Genomic DNA, 26,448 nt, shown 5'->3' on the forward strand with positions numbered 1-26,448 from the left:
AAGCCTGATCTGAGAGGCACCCTCTCTCCTTTCACCTAGCCAGAGCACCCGCTCTGAAGGTCGGCCGGGATTCAGAGTTAACATGATGCTGACATTACAGTTGAGTTGAATGGCTTTGAGGCATCATTGCTCTTTGGCACTTTGGCTTCTCTATTTTATTCCTTTCAGCTTTTCCTCTATTTCACTCTCTCTGTTCTGAAGTTCTCTTTCAGCTCAGCCACATGGACTACCTGGGACGCCGTCCCTGCTTCCACCACTGTCCATCATTGGTAGGTCACATCTGCTGCAGTCACATTACTTCATTGTTCCAGTCACATCCTAAGTGGCTTAGTGAACATGGATTTTTTTTAAATTAAAAAATAAATAACTAGCAGTCAGACACATGGTTATGAAAGAAGATAAAGTTGCAGGCAGATTTATTACAATAGTTGGTCAAAGAGCAGAGTTACTTCTCTGTTACACTCAAGGAAATGAATGTAAATGTTGTAGCAAGAAAATTTTTTAAACAACGTTCATTATTTAACATTAGAAAGAAACTAGTCTAACAAATAGAAAATGGTCAAATAATTTGCTGTATATTCATATAGTAGAATTCTCTACAACTATTAAATTATACCTTTGAAGACTAATGACAAAGGACAGTTATGCAATAAAAATTAATAAAGGTACATAATTATATATAATATGATCTGACTGTAACATAAAATACATAGGAAATGTTAATTGTGGCTAGCTCTGGGTTGTGACATTATAGGTAATTTTTATTTTTTCTTTACATATAGTCTCTGCATTTAAATTTTTTTTTACAACTAACCTATATTACTCTTACAATCCAAAAAATATATACATAAAATAAACTATTGATTCTCTAGTGTCTGATTTTAATAAAGTGTCCAGTTTTATAAAGAATATCACCAAAAGCTTATCTTTCACAAAAAAAATTATACCACCTCTCAAGATGATATATAATACAGTACAGTATTTTATTATACACTATGACCCTGGGTCAGCAAGGTTAGTTATGTCTGTTATGACTGTTTTATCTCACCCGATACATTATCGACTATCTATAAAACAAGTCTAGTGTAAGAAAGAGACTTGCCTGTCTAAAAATCAGCAAGACTTATTTAAAGGGCATTAAAGGAGAGACCTTAGAGTTGAAGAAATAGCTCATTTTGGAGAGCGCTTGCCTAGCATGCGCAAGGGCCATGGTTCAAATCTCCAGCCCCTCAGAGGGGAAAAAAAAAAAAGAAGAAGAAGACCTAATTAGCCCTTTCTACAGGAATCAGTAGCATGTTTCAGTACAAAAGTTCAAAACAAAACTAGTTCAAAGCTACCTCCACAGATGCAAAAACAAAACAAATCCAGTGTCATCAGACCTGATTACCTTTGAATACATTAAGAAATTTTAAAACGTATTAAGAATTTTTTTCAAAAAATTCATAGCACATTCTGAAGAACAGAAAGCGGATTCACTTTTCACAAATGAGTTACGGTTTCATCCTTATTCTCTCAGGAAAAGTCATTTCACTCATTCCAAGGTCTGCTCAAAAACAAAAGGATGTAAAATCAATTAATCATGTTGCTCATAATAAGCATGTTTTCGTCCACCTAGGGCCACTACAGTAGACTGCATTTCACAATTGCTTTCTGCTTCCCCAAGAACCCAACATCTCATAATTCATCTTTATGTTTTTACAAACATTTCTCAAAAGTCACCTAGGTGCCGGCCCTCAACAAGCCACCAGTGAAACAAAACCCTTAAGGACCAAGGGTTCAGAGAGTGCCTCCAGAAATTCACATCAAATGCAAACTTCCATAATTTTATAAGTATATCATTGATCAAATATAAAAATTGGTATTAGCAGCATTGGGTAAAACACTACTTTTAAAAGGAAGATTTCACCCTAGGGACCCTTTGTCATCTCTCTGGTATGTATTCTGTTACCTTCTTCATAGGTTAGTTAGAGGCATGGCATTAGGCATTATCATGGCAGTTGGAGAGACATTACTTGGGACTTAACTTTTTAATCTAATTCTTGCAATTATCTCTTCAAGAAAACCATGAAATTTAAAATGGGCACAATATTCGTAATCTTACGAATTTTATTCGTAATTTTACGAATAAAAATATTCGTAATCTTATTCAAATTTCTGTACAAAGGTTATGTTGCTATGGTTCCTATTTGTCAAGTTTTCCATACAGAGTATTAAAGAAATTATGGTGCCTATCAGTCTCTTAATTGCTCAAAAAGAGAACAAATTCACCTGATTTATTATTTCACAGTCACCCATGCCCATGTTAGAACTTCTGTCATATACCACAGAAATGTTTCCTAAAGGCCAAACGGATGAAATCTCACAACATTGAGAGGTACAAACGGTTAACAGTTCATGTGTGAGAATAATTATTTCAAAACAAATGAACAGAAAAAGACTAGTTCAGACTATTTGTAACTTCTTCTGCCTTTCTTAGAGTAGTAAAAAATAAGGGAAAGAGAAATAATAAAAGCAAAAAGTAGAAAAGCCATGAAAGCCAGTAAAGACTTCCTGGCGTGAAAAAAGTTGCATTCGGTACACATGGTGTATTCTTCTGGACAGAACCTTTCCAGAGTTTCAGAACCCAGGAAACCATTGTTGTCGATGATTTGCCTGTAATGCTTCATGGATGGTTTGGGCTCAAACTGATTTGCAGCATAACGATAGAGGCCAAACTTCGGAGCTGAGCGATCATTAAATGAATAAGCGAAGTATCCACAAAGATTGATACCATCCAACATGTAGGCTGGGAAAACACAAGGATGGGAGGAGTTATTAAAATATTTTGCACACAGGGCATCCCTTTGACATAGCCTCGGTCCATCAGGGAAAATACCATTTAATAAAACTTCAGACTCAATTAGATTTAATTAGAAAAGTCTTCTTTCATGTGAAGACAAATAATGAACTACACTGAACAGTTAGTTTTACATAATTAAACCTACTATAAGGCATTTGGCTTAAATTTTATGTACATCAAAGCAGTTCAGATGACTGTGGGACCATCTGAGATTGAAGACAAGAGAGTCAATTCTTTAACAGATCCAGAGTAGGTGATAGGGATTTCTATCTGGTCTTCCACTTTCCCCTAAACTCTTCTATTCCTAGGGAAAATACTAGCTATCTCTTGGACTGTTTTAGTGTAGCCAGGAACAGTCAGGTCCTTTGTTGGGGGTGACAGTGTGTGTTTCTGTTGAGAGTTTCCTTCAGATACACTTTGGTGACCTTCAGAGATTTCCGTTTCAGGGGCTCCTTACCTTTCAGAGCTTCATTTACGTAATTCTGTATGTAATACATCCTCAACTTGTCTTGTTCGGCTTGCGGATCATCGTCAATGCCATTGGCCATCACATACATGGGGAGATCTCCATACTTGAACTTCAACCAGTTCAGCACTTTGCGCAACCCCCAAGGCACTACCGCCACCTGGCTGGGGGAGTTGAGCCAGGTGATGTCGGTCATTTCTTGCACCTCCAGGTAATCGTTGTATTTTATCGGATCTTCTTTCTCCCAGTCGACAAGTATGGTGGTGTAATGGCTTAAAGCCAGAAAGTCGAAGGAACCCTGGATCAGCTTTTTTTCATCTTCAGTGAAATAAGGTAGAAGAAAATTGTTTCTTTGGGTCAGCCAGTCCCTCATCACACGTGGATAATCTCCAGAGCCGAAAATGGGCTCGGCCAGCCAGCCAATGTCAAATTCCAAAACTCTCTCGGCCACTTCTTTGTCCTTTTGGGACAGAGGGCACGCCGGTTCGATCCAATCAGCCTGCAAGGCGATGGATATCTTACCTTTTTGGGCAGGCCTAAACCTCTCATCATACGTGTGCCAGGCCAACGCATGCGCCTTCAGAAGGTGGTGGCCAGCCCGGTAGGACATATTGCGTGTGTCCGGCTCGTTCATCGTGATCCAAAACTTGACGTGGTGACCGAGCTCTTGAAAGCACAGTCTGGCATACTCTGCAAAAGCCAGGGTGGTGCGCGGGTTCTCCCAGGCGCCCTGCTTGGCCAGGGGACGCGGCAGACCTTGGTGCGGGGCCGCAGGGTGCCACAGGGCCACCACCGGCGTGATGTTGGCGCGGACCAGTTCGCTGACCACGCAGCGATAGAAGTGCAGGACCGTGTGGTTCACGTGGGACTGGTTGCCCAGAGGGAGGATCAGGGCCCAGTCCAGGGAGAAGTGAAAATGCGTAACGTGCATTTCCTGGAGTAAGGCGATCTGGGGCCCGATGGCAGCGAAATCCACGCAGTAGGATTTCCTCTTCTTGGTCACAACTCCGTCCACTTTAATAAGCCTCTTACTGTGATGGACATCCCACAGGTAAACATTCGGGTCAGTGAACTGAGAGAGAGTGGTGTCCACCTACAAAAAGTAGAGTAAACGTTTGCTTCACCTGGGAAAATCCTGAAAAGTCCATGTAAGTATTACAACAAAATTAGCAAGTAAGATGGGCAAAATTAGTCTCCTTTCTAGCTGAGAATTTAAACCACCTTTCATAAATTGTAGTTCCTGAAGAAGAAAAGATTCCACTTTTTTTTTTTTTTAAAGTACATTTATATTACAGTTCTTGCTTTTACATTTAACATTTGAGTTTTAAAAAACTATCCGATTTTGGTCACTTCAGTTGACACAAATGAATGATTTTTGCACACAGGAAGTCTGTATTGTGAAAGAAGGGTATCGGATGTTTTAATATCAGAAATCACTAATGGCATGAAGTTTTCAAATTTTAAAATAAGTGGGCAAATGTAAAAGCTTAAAAGCTGCATGAGTTAAAGCTAGGAAATGAAATTATATTTATAATTAAATTGTGCTTCTTAAAATCATGTTCTATGTTTAGGTTTGCCCTGGGGTGCTAAATAAGCATAACTGTTGTTTTCTGTAGGTTTTAGGGTCAGTGATAGAAGTTAACAAATTCAATTCAATGGTATAAAGTCTGAGAGAGAATGTGGAAATAAGGAACAATAATGTCATCCATCCACAGAGGGATTTTTAAAAATGTAGCTTTTTTTTAGTTTTCTAAAATGTTTTTTTCTGTAATAATATTGACCATAGGGTTCTCAAACAAGTGACATATAAGCTTCGAAAATGTAAACAGGTGCCTAGGAAAAGTGGACAAAATGTACAAACAAAAATCATAAAATCCTCCCTCCACAACTTACACAAAAACTGAAAAGTCCACCTGGAAGACCTGCAACCTAACCCAGTTTCTCTGAAATAATCCTGTTAGAACAGGTGTCTGGGCCTGACCCTGCCATAAAAGCAAGGATCAGATAAACCCTGGTTTTGAAGCTCTATCAGCAGTGTTGTGAATTTTACAGTTCTGTCATAAACACACAATTCGTTGCTGGTTCTCTGAGGGGGTGAGTGCTGTGTTTATAAGGGAAAGTAATAAAAACCAAGGTGTCAGAGGAAATTGACTTTCCGGGACAATTGTCCCTTGTGGATCACCCACGAGTGCCTTTCCCCTTGGTGCTGTGGGAATGCTGTCAGAAGTCATTTTCTACTATCATATACCCACAGAGTGTGTTTCCTCAGCTCCACAAGAGAAAATATTTGCAGGCTCTTTAAAAAAAAAAAAAAAATTGTTCGAGCTTGAAGGAATTTTTTTGCATTATTTTTATAGAACTTTGAGATGACTAAATTCGTAACTTTTCTGCCAGAATCATCCAAAGAAACAGCTTTTATTCACTCCATCTGAAAACAAACATGAAAGACCAAGACAGGATTATTTTTGAGGGGGGGTAGAATCATATTTTTAAAATATGGGGCATTTAGAAATGAGTGTTCAGGTTAAATTTCATCTAACTATTAATTTGATGACTTAGTTTTTACTTAAAAATGAAATAATCAAATGGAACCTTTGAGAAGGAATGGGTATGAAGTATGTATCTAGTATATTATGGAAGAAACCCTCTCCTAACAGGGACCAAAGTCAAAGAAGCTCCATGTCCTCAATATGTAGCACCTTCTGTCCTTCTGTTACCTAGGAGCCTTAGTGGTTATGGGAAAGCAAGCCTGCCATCTGGGAAGCTGGGTCCACGTAAAAGGTCGCTGCATGTGAATGAGCCAACATCAGACTTCAGACAGGTCATGCTTAATGGATATTATTTTAAAAGTTACTAAGGTGAAACACAAGCCTCAAATATTAAGAGTTTGACACACTAACCAGGAATGGAAAGATGAATTTGGATGGTTTAAACGTCACTTCTCTGGACTTCAACGTGTTAAGTTAGAGCACTACTTGTCAATGAAAATGCTCATATCCCTCAGAACTGAGGGGACAAAGGACCTACTTTTACTATGTCAGTCAGGGCATTAGCCTGGAGTTGCTAATGTAAGGCAAAGAGCAAACAGCAACCCGGAAAGAGGAGGATGCAGTTGCAGCTCGTTCCCACCCGAGCTTCCAGGGAGTTCACATCCACCATGGTTTTGGGAGTCGCTTAATTTTGTGTTTGTGGGGTTCTGCACGGGTGGTAGAGACCTGATGAGCTAAAAGTGCAACCTAAGAGAGGGGCCCTGAGACCAGTGAGTGGCTCCCCCAGGGTTAACCCATTTTGTGTTTCCATCCTAGATATACAATATCCATAAAAACTTAATCATGTAATATATAATAATTATAAAATAGTAATATTATGTGTGTGTGTGTGTGTGTGTATATATATATATACACACACAGATTATGGTTTCAGATTATGCTTCAGATTATGGTTTCCAACTTATTTTATCCTTTTTAATGTACCTGTATCAATTTCATTGAAATATTCACAGAATTGAAAACTTGGGATTTAGTGGGATGAACATGCTGTAAAATAGGACTTCTCTCTCCATCTCCCTATTTGCTTACCTCATGGTCAGGATACAAAGAAGAGAAAGAGGAAAGGGCTGGAGCCCCACTATTCTCCTCAAGGGGACATCCACAATTACCTGAAGGCCTCCCACCACCTCCCAATAGTGCCATGTTGGAAACCAAACCTTTAACACATAGGGCTCTGGGCATATTCTACCTCCACTCTGAAGAGCTAACCAACACCCCTCATTAAATGTGAAGAAAGGATCTGAGACTGGGATCACATCTAAACCCAACTGCATGGTCTGAAAAAAATGTAAGAATAATCTAAACCAACAAAAAATATATTAAGGACACAGTTGATTTAGTTACTTATAAATACATACTTCGATCTGATATTTACCAGGAAACAACAATCCAATGCAACCAGAACTCACTTTCCTCAGATCCAAGCATTCTTCCAAATACTTCTTTTAAAGCTTCTTTTAAAGCAACGAATTGGCTAGAAGAATCCAACATGCTAAATCTCCCTGTTTAACTGTGGAGACTGGACTGTGTCTCTATCTCCATCCGTTTTCATCTCAGAATCTGCTGGGCAACACCCACTGCCTCACCCGCTCGCTTACCCTCCAGTTCTGCACATTTCTTGACGTTGTTTGTGTATCCATCTCTTATTCCCAATAATCTCCTTTGCTCCTTCGAAAGCAGGGTGCTTTTGCTCATTTCAGTGTGTCCCCTACAGACAATCCTACTAATCAAGTGACCCTAGCAACGCACAAGGCTCTGTACACACTAAGCATCTAATAAGCACTTACTGAAGTATTCGATCAAACCTTAGAAAATAAATCCCTTTAAAAATAAGGAAATTTAAAAAGAACATTGAGAATTAACTAACTATATTGTAGATATTCAGTAAATATTTACTGATCATTTCAAAGCATTTCCATACCATTTCAATGACTGTCTGTAGAAAGGACATTTCTATCGGTGAATCATTGGAGAAAGGTTTGCACTCATGAGGGATTTCTGCGAGTCTGGGGGTGGCCCATGTTTACGACTTAGGAGGGCTGTATCTTATGTTCCCACCTCACTCTCAGCAGGTCCACTGAGATCTCAGAGACTCTGGAGTTCCATGTCATATCTTATTTATGAAAAAGCTCAACTGCTTTAAAGGCAATCAGCACCCCACGATACTCAGAGACAGTTTTTTTTTTTTTTTCTTTTTACTGTCTTATCAAATCTTAAATATTCATGTTTTTAAATTTGTTCCCTTTGGATCTAATTTAAAGTATAAGATGAAGAATGGAAGATCTTTGGAGAGAAGCGTGCAGCATTCCAATTGGTGATCTTCGTGTGCTCCTTAGGGAACTGTGTCTGGCTCCAGGAACCGGGAGCGTTGCATGACAAGAGCCTGATAGGGAAGCACTACTTACTAGTGACAGGGCTTGGTGAGACTGCTGACTGGTTTTGTCAGCTGACTTACTTGAACGTAGTGGTCAACAACTCCCCAAGCAAAGTCACATGGAAATGTCCCTTCTAGGGGTTGATTTTCGGGTAAAGGAGGGAAGCCATTTTTCTCTATCAGCTTTTGGTAGAACAAGGCTGAAGACTTCGGCAACAGCTTCTTATCCTGGCTCAGAAAGTCGACATAGAAGAGTCCACGTCTGATGCTGTAGCCTCTGTGCCACTCGAAACCATCCATGAGGGACCACGCCGTGTACCCGATGACGCTGACCCCATCAAGCCTGATGGCTGCAAAAGGCAGAGAGGACAAGAGCAGCATGACCCTCCCCTGGGCACTCACCTCCTGGTTCAAGAGAATCTGAGGGTTTCACCACTTTAAAAAATGCCAAGTATAATGCTTCTAGTTTGGCAGACCAATGCTTTTTCTTATTGACAAAAGGTTCTCATTGATTCTAGATAATGCTACAAATAAACGTCTTCACAAATAGACTTATCTCTTATGTTTTTATTTGGATTTCTGAGACAGGATAGGTTCTTACTCCCAGTGGGTGCGCTACAGGGCTGATGTATCTTTTCTGCTTTCCATCCTGAGCACCTAGCGTTGGATCTCGGATCATAAATGAAAAAAAAGTCTTTAAAAGCATGAACTATTACTTTCTCCAGATAATATGTATACACCTTTTTTTTTTAAAAAAAAAGCATTTTAATCAAAGCAATAAGAACTCAAAAACACAGAAAGCTACATATCTTGAGATTTATATTATACTTAAAATCTAGATTAATAACTCTGCAAATCCAGTCATTTCAAACATTAACCCGGTTTCTCGTTTGTAAAGCAAGCTTTAAAAATTAAGTTCTTCAAGGCCTCAAACAAGAAAGATACTACATTAATGCATTTCTACTATTGCCAAAATGAATTCCTACATTATGATTAAAAATAGAACATAGCATATTGCAGATAATCTTAAGGATTGTTTTTCCTGTGGATTTTGAAAAGAAATGAAAAATTTACCCCAAATCCTACCTTTTAAGGTTTCCATTATGAACTTTTTGAGGTAATACATGTATTTGGCATCATCTCTCTTGGTGGTCCCTGAGACAAACCAGCCATTTTCCACAATAAATATTTGAGGGTGGTTATATTCGAGGTCAATCCAAGAAAGGAGTTGCCTCAGGCTGGGAGATTCTAATTGGTGGAACTTCATGTGAGGGTCCAGTAGTTGAAAACTCAAGGTTGGTCCAAAGGAAAGAGCGAAAAAGTCAGCAGTTCCCCTGATGAACTTTTTCTCAGATTCAGTAAAATCAGGCAGAAGAGATGAAAGGTTAGTCTTCATGCTCTCAGGATAGTCGCCATCAATAAATATGGGTTTGGCAAACCAGCCTAACACAAAGTCAAGAGATTTTTGACATTCTTTGATGTTATGGTCCGTCATTCTTCGAGGACTGATCCAGTGAGAGCTTAGGGCGATGGACACCTGGCCTCCCTGAGCTGGTCGGAAAGAAGTATTATAGAGATGCCAGATTTTGGCATGAGCCTGTGAAGAGAAAAATCAGGGTGAATTTCAGAGATGGGGTGCATAATTGATTCCCCAACTCCAGTCATATCTATTTCCCATCAAGCCTAACCTAATGACTAACTCACACAATAAAAATGAGCTGGAACCAATAAATTATTTCAGAGGTAGCTCACCCCACCGTGAGCTGCTACCATGATTGAAATTATTTCCATTGTTTTTCAGCATCCAGTGGAAAATATTAACTTATTATGTTGAGTTGGTAGTTATTATTCATATTTTGAAAAGTTAATGAAATAAGAATTTGTTATACTGTCTTACTTACTTGACTTTGGATTATGTATTTTTAATTAATGGGTTTCATGAAAAGAACCAATCTTGCATCTGTGATCACACTAGGAATTTCTAAATAGGATTATATACTTTATCCTAAGAGACTGGAAGTTTCCAAACTGACTCAAGCTGTTGGAGTCAATTTAATATTTCTCACTCATCTCCCATAGCTAAATTCCAATGTGTGTCCTCAGAATTTTTGTTCTTCCCTATGAATCAGCACGATGTATTAAAAGACAATCCAAATTCTAACCTTGGCCTGCCCTCCAGAACTTTGGAACTGTGCTGGCTTCCTGCAGATCCAGGGTACAAGGTATAAGCCAAGAGAAAAACACAACTAAATACAACTGGGAGGAAACAGGCCATCTTACAGTTAAGTCAGCACTCGGTTTGTTACAGTTTTCTAGCAGTGAAAAGCATTTCGCTTCCATAAAACTAACTTTATATGCCCATAAAATCTTACTGACTTCTGATATCTTTTCATTTGTTTCCTTTTTAGTTACAAATATTGAGACTTATGTGGGTTCTTTTCCCCTCCTACTCAAAGTTTCGCTTTACCTTTGAATTCCTTGATTTACTCCCCTTATTTTCCTACAAATAGAAATAATATTAGAATTTTATTCCCATAACATACATTCTTTGAAAACTCTTTTAATTCTCCATTTATTTCTCCACTCCCATCATTTAATGAAGGTAATGATGCATCCTTCTCCAGACTGAGCTCCCTCAGGAATCCCTCATACCCTCCCGGGCCCTCAGAGGCCCCAGTCTGTTAAACAGAATTAACTTTGCTCCATTATCTCCTCACGAGATTGTTCATTCCATTTGCAGATGGTGGGCTTGAGAAAATCAGATGCAGTACTGAGGCAGAATGTGGGAAAGGTCATCATTTAGTATCTTGCAACAACCAAGGACGATTTATAGGGAGAAGATCATGCATGATCTTCCATTGCTTTCTAATTATTCCAGATATGCTAATCTTATAAGCTTGTGGTCTTAAGATTGAGACTTAATAAAGCTAGTGACAAGGACTCAGAGAAATAATTAACTGTATGGGCAAGAACAAATGCTCATCTGCATACTATTTCTAATAGTAAAACATTGAAAATAAATGCAGTGTCCAATATTCAACTATGTTTACAAGCATATAAACATACAGGAATGTTTTAATACATGATGGTATAACTGAAAACTAAGACATTGTTTTAAGACATTACAAATCATTCAAAAGAATATCTATAAACATGTAAAAATGTTTCTAAAATAATAACTATGAACCAAAAACAAGTTACAAAACAATAAGTAGAGTGCAGTGGTGTTTTTATTAAAGAAAAATATGTACATAAAGATCTAGAAGGATTTATAACTTGTTAAGTTTGTGGCAAGACTGTGGGTGGTATAATTCTCTTCACTTTTTCATTTCCTACCATAAATATGCATTGCTTTAGAGATTTGGAAAAATTAAAATTCAAAAAGAAAAATTGTTCATAGCAATTGGATGGCAGGCTCTCCTGGTATACCTAACCCCTACCATCCTGTTTTCTAAATTTCCCTATAGGCGCTGCCTCAAATCCCAAATCCCAAGCTCAATGAATCCTACCTGAGGTTCTGAGACACCTAGGCTCCCACATTTATATAACTAAAGCTCTCTAAACTATTTTTTTAAGCTATACCAGGTCCTTCAACCCTACCGCCATTTCAAAACTCAGTCCCACTATCACCACTTCCACGAAACCTTCCCTGACATTTTCCCTCTTCCCAGTCTTGCTTTAGCAACAGGTCCATTCTATGTGTTTCCATAACTAACCTCTCTCAAAGACCTTAATGATATTTTATTGCATTTATTTAATTATCTAGATCGAAGGTGTTTCAAAGGTATTGATTAGGACTTTCGTCTCTCTCTCCTTGGATTCCAGCAAAATGTCTGCAATAGAGTCAGTAATAAATATATATGGAGGAAGGAAGGCTAGCGGGAAACCAGATCAAAGGGTCTGAGACAGATGCAAATGTTTTCCAGACCAAAGCAGGAAAACACTCTCATACAAGATATTTCTATTTTATTTCCAAGACCTTGAAGACAGAGAACTTTTATGCACATAATATTAAAAAAATAAATTGGAAGAATTTGACAAGGTAATCTCTGACAATAATACTGTATTGTCTCACAATGTAGTAATGATCCAATTTGGGATGCAAATCATTCTGGTATTTGATACCCTCCTCACTTCCTTCCGAGCCTCAATTTAGATTTGAAATATAAGGTCTAAAACCCTAAAAAATGTAGGAAAAAAATTGACTCTGGTATTCCTTTCTACCAATCACTTGGTATTTCCATATTTTGAAAGTCAAGGAAAATACTCCAAATGTAATACTCCAAATTTATCCCAGACATTTTCTCTTGGGATTAATTGTAAGCTTCTTGTCATTTACCTATGTGTATCCTTCAGTGTCCAGCACAAAGGTTTACACAGAATAAGGTGATGAAAGGGAACTTAGGTGGTGAGACTCGTGTCTATCCAGCCTTCTGCCTTGGGTCATGTTCTAGACACGGGTGAGGGAGATGCAGCCAAGCAATAGGTTGCAGTCTCACCGAGCTGAGTAGGCAGAAGTCAGACACAAGGACTGCTAAAGTAGGTCCACATCTTGGAGAGAAGGAAGTTCCACAAAGGAAGACCCAGAAGCCAGCCAGGGAATTTTCTGAGGGTCCATAACTGCATGTGCACAGTGCAGAATTCTGTGACACTTATCACAGAGAACCTGCCACGTCTTGGACCTGAACATCAAAGGCTGTGCCAGGCTGTGAAGCACAATAATCCAGAGTAGCCATAATAGAGAAATTGAGCCCAGCACTTCAGACGTTCAATTAACAGTCACACCTGAGGAGTTAAGTACAAAGTAGAAACAGACCAGCCCTGACAAAGCTTAAACCAAGCCCAGAAGGACCAAGAAAATCCTCTGATAACTTAAACTCCTTGGCAGAATAAAATATATCATTTAAAAGCAGACAACACTAGTCAGACTCCCTATAATGTGTCATTCATAGTGTGCTAGACATACGGAAAATCAGAAAAGTGAAACTCTCAATTAAGAAAAGAAAATATTCAAAATAAACAGAAGTCAATACATCCCAGATATTGGAATCAGCGGAAGATTTTAAAATAACTATTTTAAATATGTTCAAATATTTTGAGGAAAAGATATAATAAGCAAGTGGGGAATAACAGAAGAAAAACAGAAACTGAAAAAAAATTAGATCTAGAACTGAAAAGTAAAACAAATAAAATGAAAATTTCTTGAATAGAAATAATATTAATTCTAACTAGACTATATGATAATGATAAATAATGTAATCCCCAAAACCCCACCAAAATATAGTAAAAGGACTATCTAAAAAGCCAAACAAAATAATTACTAAAAATATACAATTCATCCACAATGATTGAAGGGGCAAACAGAAAACAAATAGAAGGTAAACAAACCCAATCATATCAATAAATTCTCAGAGAAATATGGACTAAATAAGCCCAGTACAAGAAAAAAATACTGTCAAGCTACATTTTTAAAGAGTTAGTTCTAACCATATCTGTGTGCAATAAATATACTATAAAGTCTCAGTTTGAAAGAAAAAGAACAAAAAGAGATAGATGGTGCAAATGGAAAGAAAAAAAGTTGATAGATCAAATTATATTGTGTGCATGTCCCACCGTTGTATAACTATAATGCACCAATTAAAAAAATATGTAGAGGGTAATGAGAGGGAGGGGGGTATGAAAAATGGTGGAATGAGACAGATATCATCACCCTGTGTACATGTATGATTACACGAATGGTATGAATCTACATCATGCACAACCATAGAAACAAAATGATGTGCCCTATTTGTGTACAATGAATCAAAATGCAGTGTGTAAAAATAAATAAGTAAATACAGAGAGAAAGGAAGAAAAAAGCTGACAGCTACAGTAAAGAAGAAAATAGTCTTCGAGGCAAGCACTGATAGCTGAGATCAAGACAAAAAGAGGGTTGATTCACCAAAAAGACAAAATTCTAAATGTAATATCTGAACTTTACATAAAGCAAAACCACAGAATATTTTTAAAAACCAAATAGAAAAACTGACAATTATCTTTAGAGGTTTTAATTCCCCACTCAGTAATTTATTAAGGAAATAGAGAAAAAAAATCCATTGATTATATATATATGTTGTCTAAACAATATTATCAATCAACTTGACAATGTGAGGTCAACATTAAACAATATCTTCAAGTGCTTGTGATATGTTCACAAATATCAATAATGTTGAGCCATAAAATAAATTTCAAGAAATAGCATTACAGTACCATCTACAGAGAATATGCTGTGACCAGAAAGGAATTAAATTAGAAGTTAGTAACACCTCTAGAAAAATGCACCAAAAATTTGGAAATTAAACACACATTTATAAATAATCTATAAGTCAAAGGAAAAAAAAACTTCTTAATACACAGAAAACAATTATGAAACAAAAATTATTGATAAATGGAACATCATCAAAATTAAAATCTGTTCAAAAGTTTTCAAAATGAAAAGGGAAATCACTTAATGGGAGGAAATGGGAGATGTACATATATATAGTATTGTGATGTGTATATTATGTGTTATTTATATTATATTACATATTTTGATATATATCAAAATAATTCTATCCAAATAAATATAATCATTCTACCAATCAGTAGTAAAAATGAAATAACTCCCCTCCCCACCATGAACAAAAGATCTGAACAGATATTTTGCAAGAGAATCTTCCCCAGTGCCCATAAGCACACAGAGAGTGCTCAACATCAACAGAGAAATACGAATTAAAACCACAATGAGCAATCACACCAAGATGCCTGCAATTGGAAAGGCTGACCACAAATTCTAGCAAGGATATAAAGCAACTGGAACTTGTGACCTCGTATAATGGACTGTGGTCAAAACACAGATGCACACAAAATAGTATATACAATTACCTTCAGTCTATGTATATAAGATGTATACGGAATACAAATTTTCAGACTTGGGTCCCATCCCCAAGACATCTCATTATTTATATGCAAATATTCCAAAATTCAAAATCTGAAACTCTTCTGGTCTGAAGCATTTTGAATAAAGGACACTCAAATTACATATAGAAAGCCCTTGGAATTGGGACGGGCACATAGTCAACACCATACAAACATTTATCATTTGCTTGTGGTAGTAATGTAATTTGATTTCTGAATTTTGGGAGATTACTGAGTGCTCTGTGGAGAAAAGAAGAGTGAAGAAAGAGTTGGGCCAGAATTGCAATGATCCAAGCCAAAGATGATGCTGGTAACGGAAGTAGCACGAAGTGGCCGAATTTAAGCTACCAGTGAAGGCAAAATCAATAGTACAATTTGTTGATAATTTGGACATGTTTACATGTGCAGTGGGGGAGGAGCATGAAAGACAACAAAGAAAGCAAAAATAAGAGGTCAAGTTCAGTACAGTCATGGGTTTTCCATCTCAGTGAAGCTGCCTGGGAGGCAGCGGGGCATATGAATCTGCAGTTGGAAAAAACAATGATAGTATTAACAATCTGTTGAAAATATTTCAGGGGTAATACCAAAAGGGACACCTTTTTGTTACCATTCCTTAGATTTTTTTTTTAATGAAATGGAATAATTCTTAAAAGATTAATTTAATCCTACAAATAATCTTAATTAAATTGACTGAGACCAACAGTGAAAGAAATGAAATGCAGCCCACAAACAGAAAATGGTTCCAAAAGCTCATTCGTGTCTACTCCCTCTCCATGCCCTCCAGATGTTACTTCAGATCTCAATCACAGGTGCACTTTCTGAAAATGTCAAAGGACTAAAAAGATTTCAGAGCGCACCAGAGGCTTCTTTCCTTTCAGGCATTCATTTACCTTAGACTTCGACAACGGTATCAAGATGCCACATCCAAGTCCCTGCATTATCCTGTGCTGTTACACAAGCATGCCAACGGGCCTAATGCTGGTGTTTGTCGAGCAAATTACTCCTCTTGTTTCTATCAGCATGGGTCCATGGATTATAAACTGCAGCTGCTTAAGAGAGCATTTCAATCAGCCTTCTACAAAACAATCATGTTGTAGAAAACATAAATGATTCCTCCAAAATAGCCATCTATAGCATTTATCACAAAAATATCCAGGAGTCTCTTTGAATTCCTTAAAAGTTGCTTGGACCATAACATAACCTGTGCCCAGGACCTCACGTCTACCTTCCTGGCAGTCTGGTGCATGGGTTTATGTGAACAGGTAGCAGCTGGGATTGCTTGCTTTTACTTTGGACTTCTTAGCAAATCTGATGAGTGAAATTTCTAGCTGCGGGCACTATGCCCTACAACCTCCCACAAGTTAATAGGAAGAACCAGTGCAGTTTCCTGTAAACGTATAGCTCATCACCTTCTGGTCCAATTCTTCTATTACAGTTAGGCTAGTTTCTCATTATGCCTCACCTACAGCTGTACCTACCTTGGATGACCTCCTGCCAACCCGAAAGTAACAGTCTGCCTTTCCTCTATTACCTACATCCCTCTTCACCTTCTGTTTTGTACTTGCCTCTTCTAAGAAGCCCCTAATATACTTCATTCTTAATACTGTTTTCCCCAGTTATTCACTGAAAAATGCTTATTCTTTCCAAATTTGGTTCAATTCTCATCTCTACTGTGAAGTTTTGTTTGACTGTACAGATACATATAGGAATTCCTTCACCAATGCACCCTTACAGTGCATTTGGAATAAATTCCATACATCATTACAGTTTCCCATAAATCAGCAGCTTTTCAGTAAGATTATATGCACGCTCTCCATCAACAGTGGAGTTGAATAGAAACAACATGAACTTCCAACAACTTGGGATTATTCATTTCTTTATTTTTTCTGTCAAATATTTATTGAGTAGCTATTATGTACTAGTCATATCCCTCAAAGGGATAAAAAGTAGGACAAATAGTAGGGACTCATTGAAATAACCCAGGAATAAGGATCAACTGGAACAAACTAATTTTTAGCAAAAAATGATTATGATTTACTTTAATAAATTATATTTAGCAGTAGATAAGCCATGTTCAATATTAACTTATTTATGAAATCATATTACATATATAAAATAAATATATGTAGGACAGGATTTTTAAGGATTTGAACCAATGGGATAATAATTGTCTCTACTGAGTTGGACTATGGGCAATTTTTTATGTCCTCCTGTTTCTCTGATTCTTTGACTTTTATGTAATGAGCATGTATTGCTTATCTAATAAGAAAAAAAAAAAAAACAAGAAAAGAAATTGGAATGTTTGAGTTTAAAGATTTTCCACTGCAAATTGTTGACCACACAGTTTTTCTAAACTGCTCATTTAACTATTTCCCCTTTTCACAGGATAGATGGCAGAGATTGTTCCAACTAATTCAATTCCTTACCTCTCAGCAATTATTTATGATTTACAAATATCGTATTACTCTACCTTTCAGTTATTCCAAAATCTTACAAACATGGAAGGGTAACAGTTTCTTACATTTTAACCTTTTAATTTTTGAAAAAGAATAGTTAGAAATGCTTTAAAGATTCTTGAGGGCTGGGGAGATAGCTCAGTCAGTAGAGTATTTGCCTTGCAAGCACAAAGCCCTGGGTTCGATCCCCAGCACCGCAAAGAAAAAAAAAAAAAAAGATTCTTGGAATACCAAAATTATTAACTCTGGAAAGCCTAGAAATTGGGATTTATTTTCAACCAACTGGTTCTAGTTGGTTGAATTATTCTCCACTGAAATGTTTTTTACCAAGTTGCATTTCATCAAATCATCTGCAACTCCCCAAAACAACTATAAATTTCAGATAATGAAGCCAAACAATTGTCCTTTCTTTCCTAGCCTGTGCCACCTCTGGGGCAGATGGTTTGGGAACAATCTTTACAATATCCCCCACTATGGAATTTGTCTGGTGCTTAGGGAGGGCAATGGAGTATTTAAGCATGGAAATTATGATTAAAAGCATGGGTATAAGAATTGAACCAATGTGTTGTGAAAATATTAATATCAGCCTAATTAGAGGAAAGGATTAAAAGTTTGTGGCTTTTGGAAACTAAGTTTAAAATAGAGAGTATGGGACTAGAATAAGAAAAAAATTGAGCATGAAGTTACTTGGACTTGATGTAATAGGTCACAAGTTTCTGAGACAGTGATGATCTAAGTTTTATGCTCAAAATCATCCATGCATAATAGATTAAAATCTGAACAGCTGGATGCTAAAAGGTGGAACAACTCTGCCAAAATGTAGATACTTCCAAGGTTCTGGTGACGACTACTGGAAAGTCAAAAGGGAAAATCTGAGAAAAGTTTGGAAGCAGAGAATGGAAAGCGCAGAGTGCATTAGTTACATCACTCACGCCCATGAACAGCATTACTTCTGAGCAGGGTTAAGCTCTATCTAGCATTTCTTCTGTTCTCAAGCGGCAGATCCAGGATGCTGTTGGCTGGTACAAATAGGACAGTGTGGCTCTGCTCCACAGGTCTCCTCTCCCTGTGGATCAGCCCAGGCATTTTCTCCCAGCAATTGCAGAGGACCGGCTATCAGCATTAAGACTGCAAACACGCCATTGGCTAAAGCAAGTCACATGACTCAGGCCAGTGTGGAAGGTGGAGCTGAATAATTGCCAGAGCGGAGAAGGCTGCAAGGTTACCTAGCAAGGGGCATGACACAATGGAGAGATGACTGAACTGAGGCTTGAATTTAATCAGTCTACAGCAGACTGGAAGACTAAATTGAGGCAATAAAAAAGAAAGCGTTGAAGATGACAGTATGATCCAAAGCTAAACTGATACATGCGTCAGCCTGAAAAGTGAAGTTTCTGTCACTCTCTGGCTGGATTCACAGAGTCAAAAATCTTTGTTGACTTTTAAAGGTGACTCATTTGACAGATGGTTTGGTTCCCATGCCAAGGAATTTAATCATTTATTCAACAAGTATTATTCAACACTTACTATATGGCAGACACCTAAGTGCTGGGAATACAGAAATGAACACAAGTCCCAGGTTTAGCTGTGTGCCATTACTTACGGCATACTAACACAGATAAGAAAACTGACTCCCAGTGTTCCCCAAGACACACCCAAAAGATGTATGCTCCCAATACTAAAGTCTTTCCACCTAGCCCCCAGAACATGGTTATGTTCCATATTGTAACATTCTGATTTCAAATCTTTAAGATCTTCAAGGTGAAATCTACTGCTACACATGACTGCTAAAGCCCCTTATTATTCTGTCCTGAAAGAACTAAATTTTGGACTTGATCTTCTCTAGAAATCACAGGACACTATGGCATATGCAAGTTTTGAGAAATAGACAATAAGATAGATAATAGGTTTATTTCTTTTTTTTTTTTTTTTTTTTACTGTGGCACAATATGCCTAATGTAAAATTTACCCATTTAACCAATTTTTAAGGTCACTAACTCAATAACTGGTTTCTTAAGCATCTACTATGTACTGACTATCATATTAGGTTCTAGAGACACTGAACATGAATAAGGTATAATACCTACCCCTCGAAATTTTTACTGCAATCCCCTGGTTTCACAGAAAAGCTGTAAAAATAAAAGAACATTTGTTTCTCTTCTCCTATTTCAAGTTGAATGACTCTAGCCAGACCAACAAGATAGCTTCCCTGAGATTTTTCTGCTGGAATAAAGGCCAGCAGCTCTCCTACATATGGAGAGAAAGTGAATCTGGAGTGCTGAATGGGAAAAGACCCACTGCTGAGGATGCAAGAAGCCCAACTGACCTGGCCACAAGTGTGTGTATGTGCATGTGTGTATGTGCATGTGTGTGCTAGGGGAAGTCCCCAGTGGAGTGACTACCTGAAAGCCCAGCTCCTGAAGTCTAAGATCCCTGGGGCTCTTTCTGAATTCTGTCTCCTTCTTATAAAGTCACTTTTCTTCTTTAGGCTAGAATTAGTTGGAGTTGATCAAATGCAAAGTTTCTTAATTCACTTATTACCCTACTTGAGCTTCTACAGGAACTTCAATTACAGGTATGCTTTAACAACTAGGCATAACAAAGGCCAAGGCATAAATCATTTTTTTAAATATATATTTTAGTTGTAGGTGGACACAATTCCTTTTTTTAATTTTTATGTGGTGCTGAGGATTGAACCCAGGGCCCCACGCGTGCTAGGTGAGCGTTCTACCTCTGAGCCACAATTCCAGCCCAGCTGAGGCATAACTCTTTAAATCATGTTGTCATTTTGGAGTTTTGTTATTTCAAATACTTTGTCTGGATTTTTTTCAAAGTAGATTACATAAAAGGCCTTATTCATTTGTTTTTAAATAAAAGCTTCCTTCAAAGGAAATAAAAATAATTTCATAACTCACATTAGGTAAATACACTAATAAATCCAAGATTAAGTTTTTACCTCATTAATTTATATGTACAGACCTACTCAACATCAGTGAAATCATTCTATTTAATACTAAATCATGCTGCTACAAAAACCCTTCTGAATCATTGATGTTAGCTTGTTAAAATATCCCAGTTTGTGGCCGTAATCCATCTAGCCCACTAATAACAATGTTATTATTTAAGACATAAGGTGTTCCAATTTCTGGGTTCCTATCTCTGTTTTTCTAGCAGCAGTGAGAACAGTGAAGGGAGAAGTAGGGAGGCATGAGGCTAGATGAGGGAAAGAGACAAGAAGATGAAGAACTGAGATAAGTGATGTATTTACAAGTCAGCAAAAGCATCCTGCAGTTCATCTTTCAAATAAGATCTTTCCAGTAAACTATAATCGCCCATGTAATTCTATAATACCCTCATGAAACAGCTACTCTCAACTTCAACGAAACTGGTTCAAGTGTCTTCCTTCCATAACAGTCACCTTTACCTCCCAAATGCTCTCCCTCTGCCTAATTCTCCTGCTCTGTATTATCAACAGCAGATGGCAACCCACTCTCCCTGAGACGAAGATCATCATTTATCTGTTCGCAGCATCATTTGTAGCTCTTTGCTTTTGAAATAACTCAATTCCCCTGGCAGCAGAGAACAATTTAACCCAAAGAAAAAAAAGTGACATGTGAATGTATTTCTACCTCAACAGATAGGGAATGCAATGTGCTTTCTAGAGTGGTCGATAAAAAGTCATCTGCCTGCCCTTCCCACTACACGTCTATTTCTCATTTGCCTATTTGTGGTAGCAGGATCTTCATGGTCTTACATCAAAGTTTTCCATTCTACAGGTGATGAAGTCAATTCATGGGTTGCCTCAATAATCTGGAAAACTGAAATAGAAGAGATTAGAAAGTATCAGAAGGCACTGCATGTAATAAAGATAAGTATTGTTTCATGATCCTTTAGTTTCAATTCTACGTTAAGATGTCATTTACCTTTCTTACTGTGGATCAAGGTCAAAAGGTTTGAAAGTCACTGGCCTAAGTCTAGGGACATTTCCATTCCAGAAGTGTTTATGAAGCACATACTATGTGCCTGGCACATTTTAGTGCTTTGGGATACAACATGACATACAGACAAAAACCTCTGTCCTTCGGAGCTTCCATTTTAGCAGGACTAAAAGTCAACAGGCATTACAATGTGATTTGTAAAGAATGTTAGAAGGCAACATGTGTCATTTTCTTTTTTACTACAGAATGAGATAAAGGCGGCCTGGTGTGGTGGGCCAAGGCGATTTTATTTTTTCCCAGTGTTGCTCACCAGAGTCTTTATTTTCCTTTCAGTAAATATGTTGTGGTTTTAATCTTTTCATTTACATCTCTACAGGGCAAAACTCATGTGTGTTCCTATTGGGCAAACATCTTCATCACTGTTTCCCATAAGCAAATTGTACAAAGGTGCACTCCCTGCTGCACCCCCAGAGAATCCGAATCAGGGAATGGGATTAACCAGGCAGACCTGCTCTGAGGTCTCAGCTCGGACACCAGTAATCCTTCTGCCCCATTTCCAAATCTAGGAAAAAATGTCCTTACAGTCTCCCTTTGTGATCAGAAATAATCTCTGAAGGTTATTCTTTATCCAAAAAAAAAAAAAAAAAGTTGGTCTCCTTAGACTTTGACCAGATTCATTTACAAATGTTCCTCAAAGGTGTTAAGGAACACTATATAAGCCTCTTGGCCCTACAGTTTTAAACCCAAAGAATTAGCTTCTGTCTGGGGATTTCATAAGGAATCTCACATTTCCTTTTCAGTAGCCACTATTATGCCAGATGGGTTTTGATTGTTTTTGTTTTTTAAAAGAACATTTCTCTTATTGGTACTTCCATTCAGAAGCTAAAAAAAAAAAAATCAAAGTGGAGAAAATCCGCTTCATATATTTCGTGGGCCAGACCTGTAATGTGGTGCCTTCCTGTCTCCCAGAGGCCCCAAGAAGGGGCCTTCTCTACTGCATGTCAGGCTGGGTTGCTGGGAGAAGCAGTTTTAAATGGGGTGGTACAGGGTGTGCCTGTTTTGAGAAAGTGGCTTGGGAGCATAGACTTATTAAGGAAGTGAGGTCGCTGGTTCTATGGCTAGGGGGAGTGTAGGTGAGGTGGAAAGAACATTCTAGCAGAAAAGAGTCAAAAAAAAAAAAAAAAAAAAAAGACCCCAAGGCACAACCACAAGACCCTTGGTGTGGCTGGAAGGCTGAACAGGGACCTACATTGATAAGAGCTGCTCCATCCATCTTCCTCTATGACAAAAGGGAAATATTAAAAATCACAGGGCTTAAACATGAAAGGACAAAGGACAAGCTTTTTAATCAAATTGTAAATGACATGGTGTTTGCCTTCTCTGCGCCTTTTCTTTCTCACAGAGTAGCAATAAACACAGGAGATGGCCACATTGTCTATACAGTGACTCTTCATAAAAGACACCTAGGTCTAGGGATCAGAGTGGACATGTGTTTTTTTGTCAGCACTGCTATTTGAGTCATCATGGAATTGTTTCATTAAGCAGATATGTATTCAATGGTTATTATGCAGAGCATTGCATGGGGCCGGAGCACAGGTACACATGATAATCATGGTGCATGATTGAAAGCAAAAGTGCCATAAGACGGATTTTTAGGAACCGCGATGGCGATTCGATTCAGAGGAAGGAAAGACTCCTTGCTGAGGGAAATCAGTCAAGTTTTCCTGTGGGAAGTAGTTTCTAGACCACATAATAAAAGATCCCATGTCCTGGGCATTTCAGATGACCTCTCCCACTGAGAACACCATGTTGGTGAAGCCAACAAAGGTACTGTGGTCAACAGCCGGCATCAACTGCCAGTCAGTGGGTGACGGGTCCTGGATGCCCAAGGTGGTGGAGGCTTCAGATGACTGCAGACCACAGGAAAACTGCCCAGGGAGCCCTTCCATAATCCTGACCCACAACAATAAGCCAAATAAAATGGTTATTTAAAGCCACTGAGGGCACTATAGAGCAATAGGAACTGAAACAGGTGTCTCTGGGTCAGTGGATTTTTAAAAACCAGTCTTGGTGAGCCTCTGAGATGTTAGTGAAGGTTAATGACAAGTCTGAACTCACACTCTCCTCCGTTTCAGGTGCTGACGTGCACAAGGAGGGTGTAGATATTGGTGAGTACACCCCCTCAGAAACCCATGCTGGACTGGGGCAGTATGGAGTCATGGACTGAACGCTTGGAATAGGGGCTCAGAAAACTTGGGTTCTGATCCCAATTCTACCACTTGGCAACCCTAAGAAAATCTGTTATACTCTCCAAGTCTCTCAGTGAACTTACCTGCCCCCAAAACACACACAAAAACACTCAGACCCTATACAGCTGATTAAGTGGAATTTTAATTACTTTTAATGAAATTCATTCATGCAGCTTAAAATCAAGTAATATCAAAGGCTTATCATGAGAAATAGTGAACATCTTTCCCATCTCCCAGACTCCCACGCCTCCTCCCAACAGTCACATGTAACTTATAGCTGTTTCTTCTAGTAATTGCCATCACATTCCTAAATACTATGATTATTCTGGAATTTAATAATCCATCAGGAAGATGAGCTGCTGCATCTTTGACATCCCCTTAAAAATCAGGAAATTTTACCTAAGATCTTGAATTTCTAGCTTCTTTTGAAAACTCAGAGGATCTGGAAGGACCACACTTCATCCCTCCTGATAATGGTCTGCTGCAGAGACTAGCTGGACCCATCAAAGTCCACAGTTTTTCCCACCTGGCCCATTTCACTCAATCAGAAGACCTGTTTGCCCTGCTCAGCATCGTTATCTTATGTGGCAGCCCTCCCTGCAGATCTTCATGTCAACCCACATGTTTCTCTGAGCTTCCTCAGTAGAACTGTATCTACAAGAAATAAAATCCTATTATACAACTATGTTAGGATTGTGAAGGAAGAAGGAAAGGGATCAGAGTTGTCTAATAGGTACAACAAATGGTAATATTTGATCAACAATTGATAATAGTTATATGAAAGATGAAAATCTCAGTTTTAAAAGGAAGGAAGTATAATTTCAGAAACAATAGACTCATGAATAAAGCATCATGTAATGGTTAATAAAACTGCTTTGGTATTGAAGAAGAGAATACTACTAGGAGAGGACTTGTAAACTGAGTCTGCCAAACTAGCCTCAAATAATTTTTACAGCATTATATAGCTTGTCTGGAACACAATAGTTGTATCTTTGTATATAATTATTTTGATAACTAAAAAACCTCCTTGTGATATTCTTTGGACCCAAAAGAAGAAAATGGGGCCTATATATGACAGTTCTCTTGCTATTTGAAGAACTGTATTTTAAAAGTATTCACTGGTTAAACAAAAGTTTGCTTGTTGCTAAGTGCCAAATAATGAGAGTGAAACATTGATTAATGAGACAGATCCTCTTCAAAAAAGTTAACTAACAATATGAGTTTACTCATAAACCTATTTCTTTATAACTTTTTATAATCAAAGAGAACCAGGTATGGTGGCACATGCCTGAAATCCTAGTGGCTCGGGAGGCTAAGGACGATTGCAAATTCAAAGTCAGCCACAGCAGCTCAGTGAGGCCCTAGCAATTCGATGAGACTTTGTCCCTAAATAAAATATTTAAAAAGGGCTGGGGATGTAGCTCAGTGGTTAAGCACCCCTGGGTTCAATCCCTGGTACAAAAAGAGCAAGAGCGAGAGAGAGATGGAGACCCAGAAGGCATTACTCTGAATATATGGAAATTCTCCAAAGCTTGATTCAAAAAGATCTCTATAGTCTGGAAGGCTATAAATGTGCTGTAACTAGCAAAATTAATTTTTAAAGTGATGCTAAAATACCTATTTCTTATTTTATGAAAGCAATACATATTCGTGCTTTAAAAGAAAAATCATAGTTCTCTGTCTCCAGTTACCCTCCCTATGGGTAAAATCATTTATGAGTCATGACTTTTATTATGGAATTTACACACCTAATAACTCCCATACTGAAATGGTATCCACTGGCTTCCTGTTATGGCAGAGGAGGATTTAGCTCTCTTGTACAGCCACTTTAGCTATACAACGGTTTTAGTTTCACTAATATTAAAGGCTGACATTATTCTGCGCATGTGACTATTATTCACAGATGGGTATGATAATATGGTAACTAATACTCTATTTTCTTTTTGTTTGTTTGTTTTCCTTAATGTTAATAGTTCCATTGCTTTTTCATTTGCTTGCTTTTCTTTGTGTGTGAATCATTTTTCCCACAATTTCCAGTAGCCTCTCTGCACAGATTTCCACAAGGTCACATCAGCCTCAATAATTATCCTGGAGGCACCATTCTGGAATCTTCTCCCTTTACACTAGTTGCTGTTATGTCTATTGCACTGCTGACCTCCTGGGTCCACAATTATTATTACCTTCGTTCCTGAGATAGACCTACTGTTTTGTTTCTCCTTTGTCCTCTTCCTTCTTGTTTTCATCACTTACGTGGAATTTATTCTCCCGTGGCTTCCTGAGCATGGATTCATGGAATTTTCTTTTTTTCTTTTGAGACTTTGAATGTCTGGAAATTTCCTTATTCTATAGTCACAAATGGTTGATAGTTTGGACAAGTATCAAGCTCTAGGTAGGAAATGATGTTCATTCCCTTCTGGATGGCGTTCCTCACTGTTCTTCATGGTGGCCATGAAAATGGCTATCATAATGGCTATCAAGAGCACAGTCCACTGATGGCACCAGAGGCTACCCCTTTGGAACACAACCACAGTTGGTCCTGAGGCTGTGCTTCACATAGGAAGTTCTCATAGGGGTGCTAATGGAGTCCCATGGCTGCAAGATGTGGACTCTTCCTGTGGATAGTGTTGGCTGAAGCATTCCT

General features: G+C 38.1%; 1 protein-coding gene across 1 annotated transcript in view; it reads right to left on the minus strand.

Annotated features, from left to right (window-relative positions):
• Positions 1–2,150: 2,150 nt before the first annotated feature.
• KL (klotho) overlaps positions 2,151–26,448 on the minus strand; it is a 37,534-nt gene continuing 13,236 nt past the window's right edge. Inside the window, exons 2-5 of the mRNA XM_079136555.1 lie at positions 9,315–9,825; positions 8,310–8,578; positions 3,297–4,398; positions 2,151–2,785 (exon numbers count right to left, since the gene is read on the minus strand). Of these exons, the coding sequence (XP_078992681.1) occupies positions 2,448–2,785; positions 3,297–4,398; positions 8,310–8,578; positions 9,315–9,825 (2,220 nt within the window). The 3' untranslated portion in view covers positions 2,151–2,447. The remainder of the gene's footprint in view (positions 2,786–3,296; positions 4,399–8,309; positions 8,579–9,314; positions 9,826–26,448) is intronic.

Source organism: Sciurus vulgaris, assembly GCF_902686455.1.
Source record: "Sciurus vulgaris genome assembly, chromosome: 4".
Taxonomy (NCBI): Eukaryota; Metazoa; Chordata; class Mammalia; order Rodentia; family Sciuridae; genus Sciurus; species Sciurus vulgaris.